Genomic DNA, 14,724 nt, shown 5'->3' with positions numbered 1-14,724 from the left:
TCCGAGCAAGTCGAGATGCTGATGCGCCTTCATAGCAGTAGTGTTGGTATGGTTGGACCAAGATAGGAGATTGTTTACATCAAAGCTCTCTACTATCTCCACCCCAGTGATGCAGACAGGAGAGGGAACCCCAACCCTCTCTGTGGAAGTCTGTGCCCCCCCCCCCCCGCCACCGATCCCCACACCCCCTTCTCCCACCTCTTCCCATTCTGTTCCAGATCTGAGCTGGCTGCTACTGCAAACCGTGCCCCAGTCAGTGGATGGAACTTAGCAGCCAAAGAATTTTGTTCTCCCTTGAAGAATATACTGTAGTTACAGTGGGAAGTAGTCTTACTATAATCATATATCATAGTGGAAGCATCGGTGTGAATCTCTGAAGAAAATAGAATAGTAGATCACAGGAACAGGCCCTTCAGCCTATGATGTCCATGCTAGATGATGCCAAATTAAACTAAATCTCTACTGCCTGGACGCGATACACAGCACATTATTCCATGAATATTTGTGTCTATCTGGAAGTCTCTTAACTGTACTGTCATATCTGCTTCCACCGCTATCCCTGCCACCTACAACTCGCTATGTAAAACAAAACATAGAGGATTGGGGAATTTATCCCTTTGGCTCCTAATATATCTGCCAGTGTCTCAGTTGGCAGGCTCCAGTCTCTCATTGCTTTTCTCATGCCTGTGGACATATTTCCCCACCTTGAAGGTAATTTTTGTTACTCTTCTCACTCCTCAACATTGACTATTGTTTGCAGAGTTAGCACGGGAGCTACAGTTCTCCTTGGACGACATCAACCGGATCCGTGTGGAGAATCCCAACTCCCTGCTGAAACAGAGTGCAGCACTTCTCAACCTCTGGAGCAGCCGTGAGGGAAAGAGAGCCAATAGTAGGTTGAATATATCACTGGACCATGGAGAAATGGTGTAAGATCAGGGGTTCAGGACTAAAATGACCAATTATGTGGTTTGGGGGACTGTTTGGATAACTGGGAACTCTGTTGATCTCTGCAGGGACATCATTGAACTCTACCCATGGTACACTGCAGGACAGGGATGTACTATAGTCCTTGTCTGAAACCAGCAGAACCCTGTCACTATGAAGGAGGGGGTATTGAGAGGTTCTGTTGGTTTATCACAGTGGGGTCAGAATTAAATGTTGAAGGATGTTCTGTGCTGAGAGAAATCCTTGCAGAGTGAGGTGAGGTAACTTCCCACTATGATAGGGTGTGCAAATCTCCTGTTCGCCAAACAATCCTCATGGCACACAGATACGTCAGAGAAGGAGGCGTTACAGAGCATTGTGCCTGTCCGATCTCCAAGAACCCAGATCGGACAGCCTCTGTTTTTCATGTTGAAATGAAACACTAAGTGTAACAATATGATGTCATTGGATAGGAGATGATTTTACCAATTTAACTGTGTGAATCCTTCTGAGTGAAATCATTTTGTCATCAGCTTTTAATGGGTGCCATCTGTACTTAACAACACAGAATTAAATGATCATTTTTATCAGCACCGACAACTACTGGCACGAGAGTGTCATGAACATGTACAAGGGATTAAGTTAAAGGGCACCTGGATAAGGTGGGTCTTTTCATGGAGTTTAAGAGGTGATCACATCATGGCATACAAACTCACGAGGAGCATGGATAAAGTGAATATTTCAAAGGGATTAAAGTCAGGCCTAGACGAAGAAGGTAAGACAGGCCACGAAGTTGTAGGCAGCCACATTGTGATGTGCAGTGAAGTATGATCTCAGAATCTGTTGCTCACGCCTGCTGCCCCCAGTCTGGGCACCTGGTGTTCTCCCATCCACTGCACAGATTGATCAGTCTAACCAGGGACTTGTGTAGGGATTGGACCCTGGATGAGGGATAGGTGGGGTAAGGGATAATGAGAACTCATCCACATCTATTTTATCTTTAGCAGAATAATAGGGCAGGGAAGGAAATGGAAATAGATCCAGCTATGGATCATGAATGTATTTGTGGAAGAGACTGATGAAACGTAGTGAAAAGAAAAGCTGCAACCTAATTTTTATAATGTTGATTAACAGGCACAATGTGCTTCTGAAGTGTGATTACAACTCATTGCATTGATCTGATGTTTCTGTCTTGTTAGTGGAGAGTTTACATTCAGCGCTGAAGAATATCGACCGCAGTGACATCGTGAGTATGCTGGAAGGATCCAATTTGAACAGCCACGCTGTGAAAGAGAATAAAACGCACGCAGAAAGAGACCAAAGCCTTTCCCTGGCTGTGAACGGTAAGCCTGAACTGACCACTTTTCAGCTTTTTCCACATACTCTGCTTGTCAGCCAGAAGTTCACATCAGCCATCTTCCCCCTACCCAGTGAAACAAAAGGTTACAAGGAATGTGGGGGTCAGAATATCAAAGGTGATCAGTGACGTAAGCCATCTAGTGTGTCTGTAGCAATTCAAGCCCCAGTGGAGAAGTGTTTGCATTCTTCTTGATGTGAGTGCATTAAAGTTATGAGAAGGGAACCTGAGCTGTAATGAGACATAACTTACGATCCTCGTTTGCCCCTTTCCACCATTCTGATAGACTTGCATAGGGTTGATATGGCTGCATACAGATGAGTCTTCATTTTAGGTGATGTAAAATGCAGTGCCCCATCCTAAACTCTAGTCCTGGGAGGAAGCAGGGCTCCGTTTTCTTGGTCATTCATTTAGTTTTATATAAACAATGCTTCTTTTTATTCAAATTTACACATACAGCATGGTAACAGGCCCTTCTGGCCCATGAGCCCATGCCATCCAATTAACCTACAACCCCTGGTACATTTTGAAGGGTGGGAGGAAGCCAAATCACCTGGTGGGGACAAACGTAGACACGGGGAGAACGTACAAACTCCTTACAGACAACGCGGAATTAGAATCTGGCTCGCTGTCACTGTGATAGAGCGCATGAACCAATACTAATGAATTGTTTTCAGTTAAAACTAAATTCTGTCACTTTGAAACCCTTTTCATACACAATAGGGGAATGTCCAAAATCTGATCACAAAACCCAATTCACTCAATTATAAAGTTTTACAGCACAGCAAAGGGCCCTTCGGCCCAACTTGTCTATTCCATTCCACTTTGGATCACCTAAAATTAAGACACACATGTCCAACCATGTCAAGACAAATTTGTTTACCCAAGATAGTCTATCTCCCTCTAAACTTGTACTCTCCAATCCCAACTTCGTGACATCCAGTCCATCTGTCTGAAAAATGTAGCAGAGTTCCCAACTTCTCAATATCTTGCCTGCAGTAAGACTGTACACAAGGAATTATTAACCCTTTAGCTTCCCGTCACCATAAAGCCATGATCACGAGCTGTGTTTAGTAAACGAAGCATGTGGAGATGCATCAATCATGTTCCAACCTCTGTCAGTCACTCTGACCAAAATTGGAATGACGTTAACGTGCAGTGATCTTTCTGTTTGTAGCAGAATTCCTACTATACCGTGTATGTGAAAGATTTTCTTCTGGTTATCAGCTGTTTATTTCCTGTGCCAAAGGTGAAACCATTGAAACTTTCTGTCACCTCTCTACCTCTGACCTCTGTCATGTTGATATCTGGTTCTGTCCCATCTTCTGCACTTGCATGTCTGCTATGTCCTTCTCTACATTTTGGCTTGAACAGTCTTTTCCTTGGAAAATATGAAATCTGGGATTCCACTCCAATCTTAAGGCACGGAAAGGTGAAACTGAGCCTTTCAAATTAAACAATTGGACCGTGTCCATTCTTAACGTTTAGTTACCTTAAAATTTCATGGACAATTGTCCAGTAAATAAAATATCCTTGGCCTTTGTTTCATGGAGCTTTGTTCCTTCGACATAACATGGTGCGTGTTGAATCTTAACAGCTTCACTTTGACAAATTCTTTATCTGCCACATCACCCCATTTGAAACGCTCCTTTACAAAGCAGCACATGAGTTAATTCCATAGATTCATTTCACATTTTATCATTTAAGCAAATCATATAAAATAGACAGGTAGCTTTAGGGAGATGCAGAATATGACTTTCTGGAAAAAAGGGCAGGTTGTGTGGTTCAGCAAATGTGAGAGTAAAACATGAGCATCTGTAGACATCGTGGTTGAAGTAAAAACATGAGGCTGGAGAAATTCACCAGGTCAAGCAGTCTCCTTTATGTAGCAAAGATAAAGGTACATAACATCCCTTCATCAAGGGATGGGCAAAATGTAAACAAATACCCAAATAAAATGGTGAGGAGGAAGGGCAGGGGGAGGAGCACAGGCCCAACAGCTGGACAAGCTGGTTCAAGACCAAACAGATCTGATTGATGGAGGGCAAACACTTAACCTTTTGTTGCACTCCAAACTGGTACTGATCAAGAATGTTGTATGAGTGACACATGGTGTTAGTTAAATGGCAGGCAGTCGAGTTTTTCATGAAGGTTGGAGACGGGACAGGAAAGCCTTGATAGTAAAGCAAGCTGTGGAAAGCAGACAAGGATATCCAATGCAGACTGCTGAAGCAAGAGGCAGAAAGATGGAACTAGGTGATCTTAGTGTGGAGCATTCAAGAGAGCGCAACATTCAAGAGAGCATATGCCTTCGATCTGCTGTCACATTGTGTGAGCACTGGCAATTGCAGGCTCGCTCAGCCCCACGATAACGAAAGCTCCATGTAGGTAAAGGTCTAGGTGGATGGGGAACGGGATGAAATTTGTCCAAGTCGTTATAGTCATTGTGTGCAGATTGGGGATGACCTGCAGACAGTGCACATGGCTTGGAATTAATTTATTACTCCAATCCTAAATTTTGCAATACCTGTATATAATTTCCTAAGGAATTTAAAAAGAGAAATGCTGTCCATTCATTGAATGGGAGATGAAAAGCGCTTGCATGTGACTGAGTTTTGCTTTATTGTGAATGTCATTCAGCGTTGGCTGTCACTCAGAGGAAATCACTGCCTGACCTAACACAGAAGCTTACCACAGGAATCCAGGGATAGATACACTTCACCAAACTGTCACTGGGCACACCTTTCTAGAGACAGACAAGAAGTGTAAATCATGTCCATTAGAAACTAATCTCTTCCAATTGCACCTTAGAACAGCTTAGAACAATCAGCCCCCTATAGATTTGAGCTGCTGTGGCTTTGGATGGATCCAAACTTCCTTGCCTATTTAAATCGGTGAAGGCCTTCTGCTGTGAGCCGACAGCAAGAGGGCAAGGTCTGTCCCAAACACACACAACCATACCAAGGGTGGTCGTCAATGAGGTTTGGAGTTCAAGAGCCTCGGCCTCATCCTGCATGACATGGTTATTCAGCCACTTAAGTGGAAGGAGGGTATTGTTAGAAACTGTCAGTGGTGAACGTTCTGCTTAACCTCTGGTTCAGGGCCTGTGGTCTTGGGCAAGCTGTCAGCTTGCACTGCATGCTGTCTCATTATTGCTTAATTTTATCTGCCATACCTCATTAAAAGGTCTAGGACATTTTGCTTGCCTGCCCTGCTCACCGACTGCTGGCCAACTCCATACCGCTGCACTGCCTGAACCCCAGCTTTGCAGAAACTCTCTCTCCCCCAGGAAACAGCTCCCCTGGAAAACGAGGGCTTTTCACATGAACCTAAATGATTAATTGTACAATAAGTGTAACAATAAAACCCAAATGTTTGCCAGGGGAGCAGTTCTGCATGGGGTCGGGGGAGAGGGAGTTTCTGCAACACTGGGGTTTCAGGCAGTATCAGATGGGGAGCTGGGTCAGCGTCAAACTGTAGGCACCAAAATGTCTGATTGCATTCATTAAAGTAGGGTTTTCTTTCAACTGATGCATTTGTCAACCACAAAAGAAGATGGGAAAGATGTTGCCCTGCAGACGGAGTGGAATTTAACCCTTTTGGACAACAAAATAGTGAAACCAATTTAATACTGCAGCTGTCTATTCTCTGCTACCCAACCCTTTCCCCTCCTCCCTGTTTATACAGTCTCCTTTCTGAGCCCACCCTTCACCACCACTTCCTTCCCCCTCCCTTCTGTCCCCTTCCCTCCCCTCCTGATCACTTTGTTCTCCTCCACTTCCTCATTCCACTAATCCACTGACCAATGGGATGCTGATGTTCAGCTGAAGTCCTGGGGCTTGGACTCCAGTGACATCAGCCTCTGACCATCACACGTTGAAGGCTTTAGGAACGTCAGCACAGGGATTCCTACAGGGCTTGAGTCTCGGGAATGACTTTCTTGGGAGGAGGAGGAGGGGGAGGTCAATGAGTTATGCATATCAACCAGTCGAACCATCAAAGCCAGCTGCCAGCAAAGGAGGAGGTGGTAACTAGAGAATGTCAGAGCAGCTCTGTGGTCCAATGGAACAGCAGAGTCAGGCCACCAACCGGTGTCCACTTGAAGTCTGACCAGCTCAACATCAGGCCCATTTTACCTGAAATCGTCTCGTTTTAGGGTTTGAAACATTGAAGTCTGCAGATGCTGTGTTGAAACTCAGCAGGTTGTGCCGTGTCCATACCTGGACCTAGGGCTCAGGACTAAAGCATCGATTACATATCTTCAGGAGTAAAAGATTAAAGTCTGCAGGCACGGTGATTGGAGTAAAAACACAATGGTGGAGAAATTCAGCAGGTCAAACAGTGTCCTTGATGTAGTGAAGATAAAGATACAGAACCAAAGTTTCGGGCCTGAGCCCTTCATCAAGATAAGAACAAAATGTCGTCAGATGCCTGAACAAAATGTCGACAGGTGCGGATGGCTCTGTGAATGGAGAGGGAAAGGGGTGGAGAGCTGGAGGAAAGGAAACAGAGGGATGGGGAAGGGAGATTGAGCAGCAGAAACCCCAAAAAATCGACCTACATATATCTTGCACAGTAAAATCCTGGTAAGCGGAATTCAAGCAACTGGCAAAACAAAAAATTAAATAGGTAAAATAAACATGTAAATTTAAAATTGGTGCCCCCTGAGCTGTCAGTTTGCCAATCCATGCAATGCGCAATCTCATTTAACCAGCAAGTTCACTTATCCGGCATCTACCAATCCCCATTGGTGCTGGATACCGGGGGTTTGATGTCAAATATATGTTGTATACCTTTACCTCCTATGGGTCCTGCGAGACCTGTTGAGTTCCTCCAGCAGTTCTACATCTACTCTGGTTAGGGTTTCCCTTCTTCCATTCCACATTCACTGAGCCCTGAAGTCTGGAGTAACTTGGCAAAGATCACATCCACTCATCCCGGCACCTCTCTGGAGATATCAAACTCACACGAGTTTCCTGTTCCCTGGTGATCTACCTTGGCTTTTTTTAAGGTTAACTATTTGGGGCTGAGAAGTGCGAATCTGCAATTTCCAGTCACGATGACAGACGGAAGATAATCCGGAATAGTTCAGGAGAGAGCTGCAGTTCATTGTTCTCGAGCCCAACCAGAGGGATTGTGTGGTTAATAACCTGATCGTGGTGAAACACAATAACCGTCAGTGATGCATTGATATATGCAGCCAATCACTGTACTGTCCAATTTTGACTTTAACTCAAACGTGTAGGAAATTATTACCGAATAAGTTAGAACAAAGAGCAAAATTGGACACTCTCCACATTCATGCATCTGACATTTTCTCCATCCTCAGCTATCTGCTAAACAAAGTCGTTGCTGTGTTGACCTCTGACGACATCTGGAGCAGAAGGCAACACAGCCAAACTGTAGTGGAGTTAAACTAGAACATCTGCAAAGGCTGGGGTTGAGGGCAATGCTTAAAACTGTTGGAGAAGCTCAGCAGGTCACACAGCATCCACGGGAAGGAAAAGAGTGACCAATGTTTTGGGGCCTGGGACCTTCATCAGTTAAAAGCAAAAATAGGTAGCAAGGTGAGCAACAAGCTTGGGGGAGGGGGAGGAGGAAGGGAGCAGAGGAAGGAGTACAGGCTACCAGGATAGAGGTCATAGTTGGATACAGGTGTGAGTGTAGAAGAGAAAAATGCTGAGGTGATAAGGGGGAGGGATGACTGGCTGAATGGAGAGGGAAGGGGGTGGGAAGCTGGAGGAAAGGAGACATGGATAGCAAAAGAGAGACTTGGAGGGCAGGTTTAACAGAAACTGGAGAAATTGATCTAAATGCCGTCTGGTTAGGGAGTGCCCTGGTAAAATACAAGGTGCTGTCCTCCAATTAGCACACTGTTGTGGAACTGTCTTACTAGAACAAGGAGCATTTCTGCCGAGTTATCCCAAGTTTCACGATTTAAAGAAGATCTTGACTGTGTAACTTCAGGACTGACTGCTCACCAACACCTTCCAATGCAGGCTGTAATATTCCGAGACAAGGTGGAGTCATTTTAGACTCTTAGAGTGAGAATGTTTTATGGACTGGAAAGTGGTCTTTTGGCCCAACTCATCCCTGCTGACCACGTTTTGACCTGAATGTCTGCAATCCACAAAAGTGCTGGAGAAACTCAGCAGGTCTGGCAGCATCTATAGGAAGCAATGGTATATAACCAATGCTGAGCCCTTCATCAAAGTATAAGCTGACTTCTGCAGGATCAACCAGCCAGCACTCGCATTCAGTTGAAGCCCTAGTGGTTACTGACAGCCTTCTATCAGTGGAGAAGTCGTTATAGTAACGGATGGCCACAGAGTGGACTGGGGGCCTGGGGCAAGGACATGAAGAACCAACTCAAGAGAATCTTCAATGACACCATAATCATGGCTGGGCTTCACTCACAAGCAGGGACTTCATGGGCTCAGATTTCATTTGAGGTTACATGGATTTCACGAAAAGACCCTCACAAATTTCTGACTACAGGTATACCATAGAGAGCACTCTGGTTGCATCACCGATTGGTACGGAGGTGCCAATGCACAGGAAGAAAATCTCCAGGGGGTTGTTAACTCAGCCTGTGACATCACAGTCACCAGACTTCACTCCACTGGGGGCATCTACAAGAGGTGGTTGCTTAAGAAAGCAGCCTCTATCATCAAGGACCCCCTCCACCCAGGCCATGTCCTCTTCACTCTGCTACCATCAGGAAGGAGGTACAGGAGTCTGAAGACGAGCACCCAGCGGCACAAGGACAGCTTCTTCCCCTCTGCCATTAGATTACTGAACGATCAATGAACCACAGACACTGCCTCACTTTGTCTTTTTTTGCACTCATTATTTTATAAACATTGTATTTATAGAACTGTAATTTATAGCAATTTTGCACGTTATGCACTGCTGCCACAAATCAACATATTTCCAGACATGTTCATGACAATAAACTTGATTCTAAAAGTCCTTCTGGATTTTGTGGAGAAGTGTGTGTTTGTGTGTGTCTGGATTTCGTGGTGAAGTGTGTGTGTGTCTGGATTTCATGGTGAAGTGTGTGAAGCCCTGCATGGGACTGGTTGCATCATGCAGAATTCCTCCGCACTCCAATGTTACTGGATTTCTTAGTCACGAGACCCATCACAGCTCTTTCTGGATTGGAGCTGATCTTCAGTCGGATGCTGGTTCACCTCCACGACTCTCAAATACTCCTCGATCTGTTGCACCTCCCTGAGGAGAGCTCACTTCTCTCAGCGGAATGGTCCAGCGCACATATGAATATCAGTGCTAAAAGGAGACGCAACCTTAATGCTTCAAATATTTCGTGGCATCAGATTGCGAACTTTAGAAGCTGAGAGCCTCTTTGAAATCCTCACTCAAGCTGAGTACAATATTTCTCACTTCGTCATTCTCTGCAGACTTGCAGGCAATGCTTTCCATGCCCAATGCAGACTGTAATACTCCAAAACAAGGTGGAGTAACTTTAGACTCTTAGAGAAGTGGGAGAGATTTATGGAATGGAAAGTGGCCTTTTGGCCCAACTCATCCCTGATAACCAAGTTTCCACCTGAATGTCTGCAATCCTCAAAAGTGCTGGAGAATCTTGCAGCTTCTATAGGAAGCAAAGCTATATAACCAATCGAGCCCTTCATCAAAGTATAAGGTGAAAGCAGGCAGGTGGCTGAATAAAAAGGTAGGGGGCAGAGGGTCAGACAAGAGGCTGAGGCCCGAAATGTTGCTGATGTACCTTTGTTACCTACAGATGCTGTGCGACCTGCTGAGTTTCTCCAGCACTTTGTGCATTGCACTACAATCACAGCATCTGCAGCTTTACTGTTGTATTTCTACCTGAACAAGTCCCATTTGCCTGTAGTTGGTCTGGATTGCTCTAAACCGTTCCTATCCACACAGTTGTCTCAAAGTCTTGCCATGTGTACTTTCCGTTTGCTCCATATACCCACCACCCTCTGTGTTTTTTTAATTGTCCTTTTGGTCCATTTTTAAGTCTTTCCAATCTCACCTTAAATTTACTGGCAAAGGGACGCATCCCAAGATAGAGGAGTTGAAGTAAGAGCCATCGTGTCTGCTCCACCATTCTAATCATGAGCTGATCCATCCCCCCCCCCACTCAGCCCCACTCCCCGGCCTTCTCCCTGTAACCCTGATTAATCAAATATCTGTCGACAACGAAGAGGTTTTGCAGTACAGAAGTTTGATCAATGGAGGCTTGTACCTCAAGTGTCCTGTAACGGCTGAGAAATACATTCGGGGGACGGGGGGTGCGACACATTAACAGGTCAAATATGAGAGTCAGACAGCATGGAACAGACCCTTTGGCCCAACCAATCCAGACTGACCCAGCTGATATTCTGGCCCTGCATTTGGCCCATATCCAAACTCATCCCGTCCTTGCATCTTCTGTCTGCCCCTGCACCCCCCCCCCCTTCATCCCCCTGTCTCCTTTCCTCTTGTTCTGTCTCTTCCTGTTTCCCTCTCTCTCACAGAGCCAAAATCAATTCTCACTTTTCATCTTATCATTTGTGGGTGGCACAGTTGGGTTAATGATTAGTGCAAGGCCTTTACAGCACCAGCAATGGGGACAGGACTGGGGTTTGAATCCCGCGCTGTCTTTAAGGAGTTTGCAGGTTCTCCATGTGTCTGAGTGGGTTTCCTCCGGGGACTCCGGTTTCCTCCCACCCTTCTAAACATACTGAAGGTGTAGGTTAATGGGGTGTAAATTTGGCGGCACGGATTTGTGTGCCGAACAGGCCTGTTACTGTTCTTTTTAAAAAAATTAATATCCAATTAACACCTTTTGTCTGTTGGTCTTGACTCCCCCACCCCCCCTCCCCATTCTTTAAATCAGACGCCTGCCTGATTTTTTTCTTATACCTTGAAGGGCTCAGGCCTGAAATGTCAATGACATATCTTTGCCTCCTGTGGACGCTGTGAGACCAGCTGAGTTCGTCCGGCATTTACATTTTACTACAATATCAGTGTCTGCAGATTTCTGTGTTTCCCTCTGTTCCTTCCTCTGCCTTATAAATGTTTTTGGATGACCATAAATGCTCACCCTTCATTACTTGGCCATTTTGAGGATGTTCAGCTGAGGTGTGTACACTTGGCAACAAAACTTCCAAAAGTAAAGATTAAACTTGGCCATAGTTAAAAAAAAAATGTAGGAAATGTCAGTCCACTTTGTGTACAAAATTGTGAATCATCTTTACGGCATGTAAATCCCTTGTGACCTTGGGCAATCTTTCCTCCAAACCTGTCCTTCCTGGTGGCCTGTCCTTCCAGAGTTAGGGGACCCAGCCTTCCAGAGTTAGGGGACCCAGCCTTCCAGAGTTAGGGGACCCAGCCTTCCAGAGTTAGGGGACCCAGCCTTCATCCTTTCCAATGTATCCAACTGAACAATTCAAATTGTTTGTAGCTGTGCTTTCTCCAGGTTCTCTGTATTCTCTCTTGAATACAGTGATGAGAATCATATGTGTATTCTGAGCGTGGTCCAACCAAGGTTCTGTGAGTACAGTGTAATGTCACCACCTTCCAATTCGTCTCTCTGGGAATGAAGCTGATTCCTTGTTTACTTTCTATTTCACCTTATTAATTACTTCTATCTCAATTAGATCCTTTTTTCTCTTATGTGACCTCTTTATTTTTCACATAAACCCAATTCATTCATTCAGGTGCCTTGTCGTTCAGCGTGGGCAATTGTGTCTCTCCATCCGTCACGATCTCTGACCCTCCATCTTTGAGCTGAGACTGTGGTCGATGCTGAGTTCATGATTATACAAGGGAAAAATTCTGAAGTGGTTCCCGTGGCCTCCTTCAGTTGCAGTGTACGAACTGGATGGGTAACCCTGGCCATTGATCAGATTCATCTGCCTAGTGTTTTTAGTTTTACAACCATAAATTCCAATGTGTAGAACCTGCTTGTAAAAACCATCCACTATCCACAATCCGTGGCTTCACGTGACCCTGACTGGGAGGCTAAACAGGTCCTAACCTTACCCAAGGTGGGCCTATAGGCTATTAGACAAAAGGAGCACCCTATACCTCCATTTGCTGACAATTACATAGCACTGACACCCAATAGAGGTAGTTAAATCTAACCTGTTGTATCAATTAGTTATTATCTAGTACTCCCTTTCTGTAATTTTTTGCAGTTATCCTGGAAATTAACTCTTCCCCCAGCACTCACTGCCACTTTTAAACAATTGTGAGGACCCAATGATAGGGCATGTGGCATCTCATGTCCCAGCTCCTTCTGATACCTCTCTATTCTCTGTTCCTTCTGCCACTTGTCCTACCAGCATAGCTATAATCTGGTACACGATGTAGGCTGTCCTGGTAACCCGGGTGCCTTGTACCAACTCTTGTCGCTTTCATCAAACTCCCGTTTGCCTCTGAAGGAGTTCACGGAGCTGGCCGTGCAAGAATTGGTGCAAGCAGAGTGGCATAATGACTAGAGCTGCTGCCTCATGGCTCCAGCCACTGGAGTTCAATCCTGGCCGCAAGGGACTGTCTGTGTAGAGTGTACGAGTCCTCCCTATGATTATTTCAATTTTTTTCTGGGTTTCCCAATTTCCTCCCACATCCCAAACACTTGTGGGTTAGTTAGTCATCGCCCCTAGTGCAGTAAGACCCCTGTTCTCCAGAATTCAAGCAACCAGTTTTTTTTTAAATCACAAAATAAATAGGTAAAGAATACAGGTTTAAAATTGATGTTACTTTCCCAATCACACAACATGCAATTTCAAGCAACCGGAAAATTCACTTGCCTGGCATCTACCAATTCCCACAGGGGCCAGATACCAAGGGCTTTACTGTACATAGGTGAGTGGTGGAATCTGGGAGAGGGCGATGGGATTTGTGTTGGGGAAATGGGTGATTGATGGTCAGCGTGGGCCTGGTGAGCTGAGGGGCCTGCTTCCCTGCTGTGTGACTCCACGAACCTTCCTTTCCACTGCCCATGCTGATCCTTCACAATTATATTCTTGTATTCAAGCTTCCTGACATTTTCTCTGTTGGTGAAGATTGCATGCTCACTTCTATTATTCACTGAGCTCTGGGTTTGTCCTGCTCTTAAATATTGCAATGGAAATAAGTAATTAGATCTCTGACCTTTCATCTACAGCTCCATAACATAATGCTTATTCTCAGAACCTGATATTCCTAACTGGGATTGAACAGGACAGGTTGTTTCTCTTCACTGAGGACTGACCATCTTCTCCGATATTACTCAAAACGTGATATCAAACATGCAAACACTAGATTTTAATTGGCAGAAAATAGTAAGCCTTGCAGTCGTAGGTCTGAAATGTTTTCCGTAGTTCTGTCTGCACTGCACGTAACCACGAAGTTTATTGGGCATTTGCAGTGTTTCCAAAGCAGAAGTAACAAACAGAAAGACTAAAATTATACCTGCAAAGGGTGTGGAGGGGGGGGGGGGGCGGGGGGGGGGTGGGGTGGAAGAAACCTTAATGCATTTTGCTTAATAATGAAGCGTGTCCAGTGTGTTTGCTTCTCGTCTTGTTTTCTCACAGAATGGAACTTTTATTTTAGCCAGCTTTTGCGAGCTGTTATCTCCAGTAACATCAGGGCAATGGACCGCAGCGATCAGGAAGTCACGGTTTTGTTACAGCCCGAAATAAGGAAAGGAGCCTCAGTTTCCCTGAAGTCTGAAATTCCTTACACAATTTACCATGCAAATTATCATGGAATTAGATTTAATAACTGAGGATCATCGTGGGTTGACCAACGGCACTGATAGTTGCTTTTTCTGGTTCTTCAGCAAAGCTGACAATCCCATCCAAAAGATTGAAAACCCCACGAGGAGAAACTCAAAAATAACTCCTTCGTTTCCTGCTTTCCTCTTATTATGAATTTGTTCAAATTCTCTACGGGCTAATGACTTACTGAAACGCTCAGTTAATTGGGCTATGAATAATGTTTTACTATCTTTGGGCTTTAGTCATGGCCAGTCAGGTTTCACTATCTCTCCACCCCAACAGTCGTTTCAAAACTGCACAGCTTTGCACTTGACGTCACTCCTTGTCACTTAATGTCCTTTTTTTACAGCTGTTTGGATCTTTAAAGACAGCTACAGAATCATGTTTAAGAGTTGTTGCAGCACTTTTAGACGAAACTAATGGGTATTAGGTGCAAAAATGAACTTGAAAGGACAGATAATTAAAAGATGCCACAGTCAACCCTTTCCTTGCACATGTGGTCAGGGGATGAAAGATAATTGGGGAACTTGATCTTCAATAGGTTACTCTTCCGATCTGAGGAGGGATCACTGACTGGAAACTTCAACAGGATTTTCTCTCCTCAGATGCTGCTTGATTGGCTAAGTTCCTCCAAAGTTTTTCTTAATACACAACTTTTTTTTTCAAAAATTTTGCTTCCTGAAAAACAAATTGGGGATTATA

The 14,724-nt window shown here is 44.8% G+C and overlaps 1 protein-coding gene across 4 annotated transcripts in view; it reads left to right on the top strand.

Annotated features, from left to right (window-relative positions):
* The window catches only part of LOC138754171 (ankyrin-1-like), a 173,468-nt gene that overhangs the window by 135,201 nt on the left and 23,543 nt on the right, over positions 1 to 14,724 (top strand). For all 4 annotated transcript variants that reach the window (XM_069918051.1, XM_069918049.1, XM_069918050.1 and 1 more), the window contains 2 exons: positions 761 to 892; positions 2,127 to 2,270. In XM_069918051.1, coding sequence (XP_069774152.1) covers positions 761 to 892; positions 2,127 to 2,270 — 276 coding nt within the window. The remainder of the gene's footprint in view (positions 1 to 760; positions 893 to 2,126; positions 2,271 to 14,724) is intronic.

This window comes from Narcine bancroftii, chromosome 2, assembly GCF_036971445.1.
Source record: "Narcine bancroftii isolate sNarBan1 chromosome 2, sNarBan1.hap1, whole genome shotgun sequence".
In the NCBI taxonomy this organism is placed as follows: Eukaryota; Metazoa; Chordata; class Chondrichthyes; order Torpediniformes; family Narcinidae; genus Narcine; species Narcine bancroftii.
Note: the sequence above shows the minus strand (reverse complement) of the source record. Positions and strands in the feature narration are given on the sequence as shown.